At 44.6% G+C, this 9,634-nt stretch overlaps 1 protein-coding gene across 1 annotated transcript; it reads left to right on the top strand.

Annotated features, from left to right (window-relative positions):
- Positions 1–1,445: 1,445 nt before the first annotated feature.
- Positions 1,446–7,705, top strand: slitrk4 (SLIT and NTRK-like family, member 4). The gene is made up of 2 exons (XM_061048802.1): positions 1,446–2,869; positions 3,780–7,705. Exon 2 carries the CDS (start codon positions 3,822–3,824, stop codon positions 6,408–6,410), a length of 2,589 nt encoding a protein of 862 aa, XP_060904785.1. The 5' UTR covers positions 1,446–2,869; positions 3,780–3,821; the 3' UTR covers positions 6,411–7,705.
- The last annotated feature ends 1,929 nt before the right edge of the window (positions 7,706–9,634 follow it).

Here is a 9,634-nt window from a genome sequence, read left to right as displayed (position 1 = left end):
ATTTACAATAAAGGAATAAAATAAAGATGCTAGGACACAGGAATTAGTTTTCAGAAATCAAATGTTAGAAAAAACAAGAAAGACACACGAACCAGATTATGATTTACACCATACTTTATTTTGAAAATTAAAAATGTTCTGAAACTTAATCCCTCCTGCAAAAAAAAAGTTTTCCATTTTTATCAGATGAAGGAAATTTTTAATCTGATAAAAAAAATTAAAAAAAACATGTCACCCATCCCCACCGCCGCAAACACACCTCTGCTGCTGTGAAATCCATACTTCCCATCTGCCCTTTCTCCTTGCCTGTGTTACGTGTGCGTCACTTGGCTAAGGCACCTGTTGCAAGAGTAAACCAGAGGTGAGGCTTCCGGTGAGGCCGCTGACACTTGTCAGGTTTCAGGTACGACTCCCTTTTCTCCCATGGGTGTCAGTTTTACAGACAAGAGCGAGGGCGCTGCGCCACGCTGCCACTTAACTCAGCCCGAAGTCACCTCCCATGAATAAATCAACAGATAGACAGATAGATAGATAGATAGATAGATAGATAGATAGATAGATAGATAGATAGATAGATAAAAAAAAAAAAAATCGGTGACTCTAAGGAGACAAACAATTTTGGACAGAAATAAAATGAGACTTGGGTGTTGCCGTACCTTTTGGCGCTCTACTCCTCCTTTCTCCACCTTTCCACAGTTCCATCCATCCCACCTCTCCTCTCTGCTCCTCTCTTTTCCGAGACCGTCCCTCCTGCAAAACACACACAACGAGGAGATGTGAACCGCGTAAGCTCCTGATTGACTGATTTCCCACCTCCTTCTCCCTTTTCCCCTCTTGCAGCCCGTCTGACTGCAGCACTCTTGAATAATAACCCCTCTCCTCCTCCTCTTCCTTTCCTCTCCTCCTCTCTCTCTCTCTCTCTCTCTCTCTCTCTCTCCTCTCTGTTTAAAATGCCGCTCACAGGCGCGCTCCCGTGCCAGGTTTTAAGCACACACGCACCCTCTGTCGCTCCCTTCCTAACATCTCTCCAATCGGACCTCGGGGACGCGCTCAGGTAGTGTCGCGCAAGTCAAGTCCAATGCGACGATTTGGCAGGTAAAGCGCTTTTTTTTTTTTTTACCCACCGGCAAACACACTCATACATACATCCCCCTCCTTTCTTTTCATCTCCATCCTCTTGGAAGAGGTTACAGGGATGGAAAAAAAATGGTAAGAGCTTCCCTGTGCTATAATAATAATAAAAATACAGGATAAAAAAAAAGAGGATCGCAATGCCAGAAACAGGGTCAGAAAGTGGACCTGTTTGAAGGTCTGAACTGTTTTATTGTCGCTTTTCGGTGTATGTGACGGACCCCCGCCCCCGACTCTCTCTCTCTCTTTGCCTCTCTTTCTCTCTCCCTCTCTCCCTCTCTCTCTCGCTCAACTCCCTCCCCTCCCTCCCTCCCTCCCTCTCTACATCTCTGCATTCGCCTCTTTTAGTCGTGTGGGAAGCTCAGTGAATGCGGCTGCAGAAGGAGCCAGCATACTTATGCGCCTGACACGGATACTGCTCTGTCTTTACAGGAGGGGGAAACAAGCCTGCTTTCCTCTCCTTCAATTCGCACCATTTCCTCAAACTGGATATCTTTTTTTTGTTTTTTTTGCCTTTAAGAAATAACAATACTTTATCTCTGCAAGTTTATTTCTTGATGACATCTTGTGTGGACCGATGGAAGCGGGGGAAAGCGCAGAGTTTCCAGCGGCTCCTCACTTGCACTGCAGCGGACTAAAGGCTGAATAACTGCATTATTCATTTTTTACGCTCCGGTTTTTGTTTTTCTCTCACTTGTCTCTCTCGCCTTTTTCTTTACTTTTTCTGATTCATGTTCATCCAGGGGAAAAAAGCGTCGATATCACCAAAGCCCATATTTTTTTCATTGGTATATATATATTTTTTTTAAATAACTCCCGTTGGATGGACACTGACAAAGACATATTTTCCGCCTGTGTGTGCAAATAAACTGATCGCTTCAGACAATAACTGTTGGATTTATGAGTCCTTGAGGGACAAAAAAAATGTATACATGACCTAATGGGAGCTTTTTGGCTGCTGCCGCCATCGAAAGCGTTATCCCGGTGCGCAACTTCGCCCGAAACAAACCAGCATTTATTCTGTAGGATCGTTGGGGGGTTGCTGAGCTGAGCCGAAGCCAGACGCACAGTGTTGGCCATCCTCGCTCCCCTCTCCTCTCTGCAAGTAGTCCTTCTTCAGTGTCTCCCTACAACAACGCCAAAAAAAAAAAAAAAAAATGACGGACTTCTTTCACCGCATCACTGACCACCTTGCGCCTTTTTTCACGCCTTGGAGTCGCCGGACGCGCCTTTAAGATCTCTAAAAGCTCTCTCTCTCTCTTTCTCTCTCTCTCTCCCGCTCTCTCTCTCACTCACTCTCTACCTCTCTCTCTCTCTTCCGCTCTCCCTTTTCGAAGTCTTTCTCTTTCTCTCCTGCAACCAAATGAATGCTCTCCCATGGAGGTAGTACAACCACCTTGGGGACCGAACGACCAGAGGGGTGATTTTTCCAAGCAAGAGGAGCCCGTCAGTAAAAGACGCATCGGGTGAAATCGGAGCTCCCCCCCCCCCCCTCCTCCCACCCCTCTCCTTTGCTCTCCATCTCCACCGCACCCCCCCCTCCAGTTTGCCTGGCTCGGGTTGATATACAGTTAGCCTGCATGGGGATATAGGAGCTGGAGGAACCTTGTTGCGCCCCTCTAACTACGTGCATCTGACTTCAGCTGGGAGAACTGTTTGCGCACATCTCCATCCATGTCTCACCATAGCTGCCCCGTGTCTCCGGAGGGAGCCGCATTCATTACCGCCTCAGCTTTGGGTAAGTCTCAATTTGAATAGATTGCATCCTTCTTCCTTAATGATGGCCAGCATTTACTCATTTATTGAATTATTCATTTTCATTTCTAGATTTAAAAAAAAAAAAAAACGTCCGTCTCTCTCTCTTTATTTGGTGTGCACAAAAAAAAAGGATTATGTGTGGTATATGCATGCCGCTCAAACCCTCTCAATATGTCAGCGATGGGCACAGTCCCAAGTCTTCATCTTCCCCTTGCTCTCACAGTTGCTTTTCTTAAATAAGCAGAGTGTGCTGCTAAGAGTTGTTGCTGCTGCTGGCTTTTAAAAAACAATATGTATAAATGTTTGATATGATTATGTTGAATAAGCCGAGAGGAAGGTACAGGATACAGTTAGACGTGCCACAGTTTGAGTCATTTTTCAACATGATTGCTTTGGGTGTCAAATAAGATACAGAGATGTGCAGCAGTTCAGGGTTTGAGTATAATGCTCCGCTGCAGTATCGAAAAAAACTCTGCATCAGTGTCAGTGTTTGATGATGATGAAGTGATCTGATGAAATGATCAATAATTTGTATTGTGCATATACATTTTTATAATTTGAAAATTCTCGTATTAACAGTGAAGGGGAACCCATTAGGCATTTTGTTGTGATTAAAAAAAAGGGGAGAAAAGGTATATTGAAACACCAGTATAATTGATATCAAGTATACATTTTGATGGTTTGCTTTCTTTGTGTGTCTTTGTGTTTTTCTTTGTGTGTGTGTGTGGGCTTGTTTGCACATGTATATCCCTGTGTGTGTGTGTGTGTGTGTGTGTGTGTGTGTGTGTGTGTGTGTGTGTGTGTGTGTGTGTGTGTGTGTGTGTGTGTGTGTGTGTGTGTGTGTGTGTGTGTGAATGTTGGTGCATGCCACTTTCTTTTCTTCTCCAAAGGTAACTAAATGGTTTTCTGGGGGAGGATTTCTAACCGGCGAGATGCTGCTCGTATTCCTGCTGGCAGCCTTTTCTTCTTCCATCACCGGCTCCCTCTCCTCCTCCCTCTCCTCCCCCTCCATGTCGGACGGACCCCAGATGCCAGACCCGTCCGCCTCGGACCTGATGGCCGAGACCTGCAGCGCCTGCTCCTGCATGTCCGTGGAAAACGTGCTGTACGTCAACTGCGAGAAGATCACCGTCTACCGGCCCACGCAGCTCATCCCGCCGGCCTCGTCCCTCTACCACATGAACTTTCAGAACAATTTCTTAATAATCCTCTACCCAAACTCGTTCCTCAACTTCACCCACGCTGTGTCACTGCAGCTGGGAAACAATAAACTGCAGAACATTGAAGGTGGAGCGTTCTTGGGGATGAGCGCGTTGAAGCAGCTGCACCTGAACAATAATGAGCTTAAGGTGCTGCGAGCGGATACTTTCCAAGGGATAGAAAACTTGGAATATCTCCAGGCCGACTACAACTTGATCAAATATATTGAAAAGGGAGCATTTAACAAACTGCACAGACTAAAAGTGCTCATCCTGAATGACAACCTCATTCAGGCCCTTCCTGACAACATATTTCGCTTTGCCTCGCTCACACACCTGGATATAAGGGGGAACAGGATCCAGAAGCTTCCCTATTTGGGAGTTCTGGAGCACATTGGGCGCATTGTAGAGCTGCAGCTGGATGACAACCCCTGGAATTGTACCTGTGATTTAGCACCTCTCAAAGCATGGCTAGAAAACATGCCGTATAATATTTTCATTGGCGAGGCCATATGTGAAACACCGAGTGACTTGTACGGCAGACTCCTAAAAGAAACCAACAAACAGGAGCTTTGTCCCATGGGAACAGGGAGTGACTTTGATGTGCGGATGCCGCCTGTGGCGCCTGATAGCGGGCAGCCGCCCTCCAAAACGTCCCCAACCACAGTGGCTCCTCTAGCCACAAAAGCGCCAAAAACCACAGACTCATCAAAGATTTACGGTAACGGTATCGTGGCTGGTTTGCCCCCCTTTGGAAGAAATAGTCAGATTGTTTCTTTTCAGACGCGAACCCCTCCACTGTTGTGTCCGCAGCCCTGCAGCTGTAAAGCCCACCCTTCTGACTTCGGCATCAGTGTCAGCTGTCAGGAGAGAAATGTGAAAAATTTAGCTGATCTCATTCCCAAACCCCCAAACGCCAAGAAACTTCACCTAAGTGGGAATTACATCCGTGACATTAGCCCGAGTGATTTCCAAGGGTTTGAAGGTCTGGATTTGCTACATCTTGGCAGCAATCAAATTGTCACAGTGCAGAAAGGTGTGTTCGCTAACCTCACCAACCTGAGGAGACTGTATTTGAATGGTAACCAACTAGAACAGTTACACCCAGAGATGTTTCTGGGCCTTGCAAATCTGCAGTACCTATATTTGGAATACAATGCCATTAAAGAAATCCTAGCGGGCACATTCGACTCCATGCCAAACCTTCAACTTCTGTATCTCAACAACAACGTTCTGCGGAGTCTCCCTGCCTATGTGTTTGCGGGTGTCTCCTTAGCACGGCTCAATCTGAAAAACAATCACTTCATGACCCTGCCAGTGAGCGGTGTCCTGGACCAGCTGCGATCGTTGACCCAAATAGACCTGGAGGGGAACCCGTGGGAGTGTTCCTGCGATCTTGTGGCCCTCAAACTCTGGCTAGAGAAGCTGAGTGATGGAGTGGCTGCCAAAGAGGTGAAATGTGCATCCCCCGTGCAGTTCTCCAACATCGAGCTGCGCCTCTTGAAAAATGAGATCCTGTGTCCCAAACTTATCGCGAGACCGCCGGTAATCCTCACCAGCGCCACCCCTCTTTTGACCTCGGTGTCGCCTGCCGGAGTTGGAAAAGCACCGCCGGGAGGGCCTGTGCCTCTCTCCATCATGATCCTCAGCATTCTGGTAGTGCTTATCCTCACTGTGTTTGTGGCCTTCTGCCTTCTGGTCTTTGTCTTGAGGAGGAATAAAAAGCCAGTGGGCAGGCAGGAGGGGCTTGGCAATCAAGAGTGCGGCTCCATGTCGCTGCAGCTCCGCAGGCACGGACACAAATCCGGCAAAAAAGGCTCCATCCCGGGAGACGACTTGGGAGCTGAGACTTTTATCCCGCAGACCATCGAGCACATTGGCAAGAGCCACACGTGTGGAATCGGCCGCTCCTCAGACATGGACGCTGGTTTCAAGTTTGCAGACTCACAGAGGCAGAAGATCATCCTCCGGAACAGCGCCGACAAGGACAAAGACTCGCTATCCACCCTGGAGCGCAACAAGCGTCTCAGCACCATCGATGAACTCGAGGAGTTCCTCCCTCACCGAGAGCCCAGCATGTTCATCCAGAACTTCCTGGACAAAAGAGATTTCAACAGTATAGGGATGGGCGGCTACGAGATCCGCTACCCGGAGAAAACACTGGACAAAAAGATGAAGAAGTCATCGCTGATAGGCGGGAACCACAGTAAGATAGTGGTGGAGCAGAGAAAAAGTGAGTATTACGAGCTCAAAGCCAAGCTCCAAGGAACGCCTGATTACCTGCAGGTGCTTGAGGAGCAGACTGCGCTGAGTAAAATGTAGGGATTCTTTCTGTTCCATTTTGTGCATTGATCACACATACACAGGGAAGTCAAACACACACACACACACACACACACACACACACACATACAGGCAGATAGACAAGACAGCCAAACACGTGTACCTTTCTTTGTTTGAATCTGGCCTTCACAAACCATCCGACACCACTAGAGCTCACGCTTTCTGTCCTCATCTCCCTCTCTGCAGCCACACACGCATACACACACTCCCACACACACACAGCAAAAAAAAAGTGCCTTCTGGAAACCCTTAATGACCAATGCAGAGATGGACAAAATGGCTCCACAGAACAAAATGCTATAACTAAATTCAGCGTGGATCTATATCACAGTTAAAGACCCTTTTGGATTATCCACACCCCTACATGTATGAACCCCACATACGTACGATATAGCACCCTAAAAAGCAACCAAACAGTCGTAGTGTTTTTGCTGCATTTGAAATGGGTACTTTTCTCCCTTTTTTTCCGTTGGTTCCTGTCGTTGTTTTTCCTCTCCTTTTGTTTTTTTTCCCCCAACCAAATCAAAAGGTCTTGAGGACATTGATTGAGAGAATACGCGTCTGTCTCTCACCCTCTTTAAGAGAAAGAGAGAGAGAGAGAAAAAGGAGGTCACTGTTGTTATTTTACTTTGGAAAGTCTCCAGTATCATGACATCTGGGATGAGATTAACAAGAGTTGATGACTCAATGGATGCTACTTTGAACTTTTTTCGTTGTTCTTGCAAGGATATCTTTCTTTTTTTGTTCTTGGGGGATGCTTTCAGGATTCCAAATGCAGAAGCTCTGCCATGTTGTCTGGATTACCCGAGTGTGGCAGTATACTGCTGCTCTGTACCGGGAGGCGGCTCTTGTTTTTTTTTATTTTTTTTTTTATCCAATTCACAGTAACCCGAGGCACTGCAAAAACTCTTTTTGTGGAATGATTTCATGACTTGTTCTCTTTGTGTAAAGAGCCATGTTAAATATAGTGTCTTCTGAATGGAGTTGTGTTCCTCTTTCAAAGTTGCTACTTACAGTTACTGTATGTTTTTTTTTTTTTTTTTTGGGTGAAATCTAACGGCACATACACTGTCAGAGGACATTGTTTCTGAAAAAGTGGAAAAACCCAAGGATATATCAAATTTACAAAGCTGCTTGCTATGTAAGCGTAACCTGGAATTTATTTTGTAAGTCTTACATTATTTGTATCTGTGGGACTGGTTTGTAAATTACAAGGAAGGACAAACACCTCTACACGCACACACACACACACACACACACACACACATAAATACTGTACGACGGAGCATCATCATCAAGAGACTACAAGCCAGAAATGTCAAAACAAACCGCTATTAGAATCCAATCGGTGATTCAACTCCCTTTGTCAGCTCTCAATTCGTAGTAAAAAGAATTTAACAAACATAGTTAATTTATTTTTCTATGCAGGATTATTTAAAGAGTTATTGGTATTATTTAAAAAAACAAGAAAGAATAATACACAAAGAGTGGAAAGGACTTGATAGAACGATGCATCAGAGCTTATTCAGGCCACCAGAAGTGACTGCTGAGTCGATTTTCAAGGTTGTTTGGGGTTTGTTTTTTTTGTTGGTTTCTCTCAGTTTTCTCTGAAGAACTCGACCCGCTGGACGAAAGGGGTTTTAGCGAAAAATGTGTCTGTGATGTTTCCTTTTTATTGTGTCGCACGACAAAAAGCCGAGGCCTGATAGAGTCTGTGAAGTTTTCAAGCAGTTTCCTTATTCTTATATCTCCCACAGTATCTTGTAAAAGGTTTCTTATTAACATTATGCAACCAAAATAAATGTGCATTAAACTTGATATGGTTCCAGAATTGTTGGGATGATGGTGGGGGGTATGAGGGGGTGGGGGGTGGGAATGGGGGGGGATTGGGGGATGTGTGTGTGGAGATGTTTGCGGAAGGCTTGCTAATTGAAGCTCTAAAAATTGTTAGCCTCGGGCTGAATCATATCATAAAAAAAACATCATGTGCAATATTAGTAAGAAGAAGAAAAAAAAATACAACGCTCAGTCATGATGGCTTCAAATAACTCTGTTTAATTTATTTAGTTTGAGGTTATATTGTCAAGGAAGGCTCTATTTGGAAATTATTTTTTTCTCAACCTAACTCTATCCGGTCCTTATTTAAAAGTATTGTTACGTTCAAACTATGAGTGTTTCTTGACATTACAAATGAATAGAATGTATCTTGGAAAGTATAATAAATACAATTTTTCTATCGGTCATAAATCTCCTGTATATTGGTTAATTTTCTCTTGTATAATCATGTTGAAATCAAAAAGGTATTAAAATCAGCACCTCTTTGCACTGTGTCCCCCCTATTTCTTTGCAGCTTCAGAAGGGTGCTTTAAATGCTTAAAAGAAGTGCTCTTATACGTTGAAATTGCCAGTTATTTTACATGCTATGCTTCAAGTTTTATACAGAACAAAGTTGGGGTTTGTCTGGACAGTCTCCAGCTCAAGTGACACACGCTGTACTTGTTTTGTTCATGTACCAACACTGGCTGCCCTTCAAGCATTTTCTGTGTTTGCTTAGCTGTTTCGTTTGAGGAAAACTCCTGCTTAAACAAGCAACTTAAGACCATGAGACACTTTTTTTCTTGCTTTGTCACACAGTTCCGGGTTGCATCTTTGTTGTGAAACCAACTGCTTTTGTTGAGTTTTTGCATAAGAAAAAAAGAGGGTGATGTATAGTGGTATTGATGTTCTTGTAATGCTTCAAAGAGTAGAAAATCCAGCTTCAAATATGTATTATTAACACATTTTCTCCTTTATTGTTGTAGCATCGTTCTCATTCTGTTTCTTGTGGGGTTTTTTGTCCGCCTTTGGGTTGTTTTTTTGGTCCTAAATTCGCTCGTACTCTTGAATCTCTTGAAGCATCTGGCACTGTTCCCCCAGCAGGTATCATCGCTCCATCTGTTTTTAGGAACCTATCAAACATTCATACCCATTCCATTTTTAGGGTTAAAGAATTCAGATTTCCCTTCTTTTTTTTTTTTTTTTGGTCTTTGTTAATCCAACCTATGGGGCTTTTAGGAAACCAAGTAGCAGAAAGTATGACTCATCCAGACGCCTGAGAATTGTCCTCATTAATTATTAATACCCTTGGCAGTTATGAACTAAAAAAAGGGATGTGATGGGGAGGTGGGTGGTGGCGGGGACGGTGAATCTGATATGTCCACCCC

The sequence above is a fragment of the Labrus mixtus genome, chromosome 10 (assembly GCF_963584025.1).
Source record: "Labrus mixtus chromosome 10, fLabMix1.1, whole genome shotgun sequence".
In the NCBI taxonomy this organism is placed as follows: domain Eukaryota; kingdom Metazoa; phylum Chordata; class Actinopteri; order Labriformes; family Labridae; genus Labrus; species Labrus mixtus.
The sequence above is the reverse complement of the archived record's forward strand: the minus strand, read 5'-3'. Positions and strand labels throughout refer to the sequence as shown.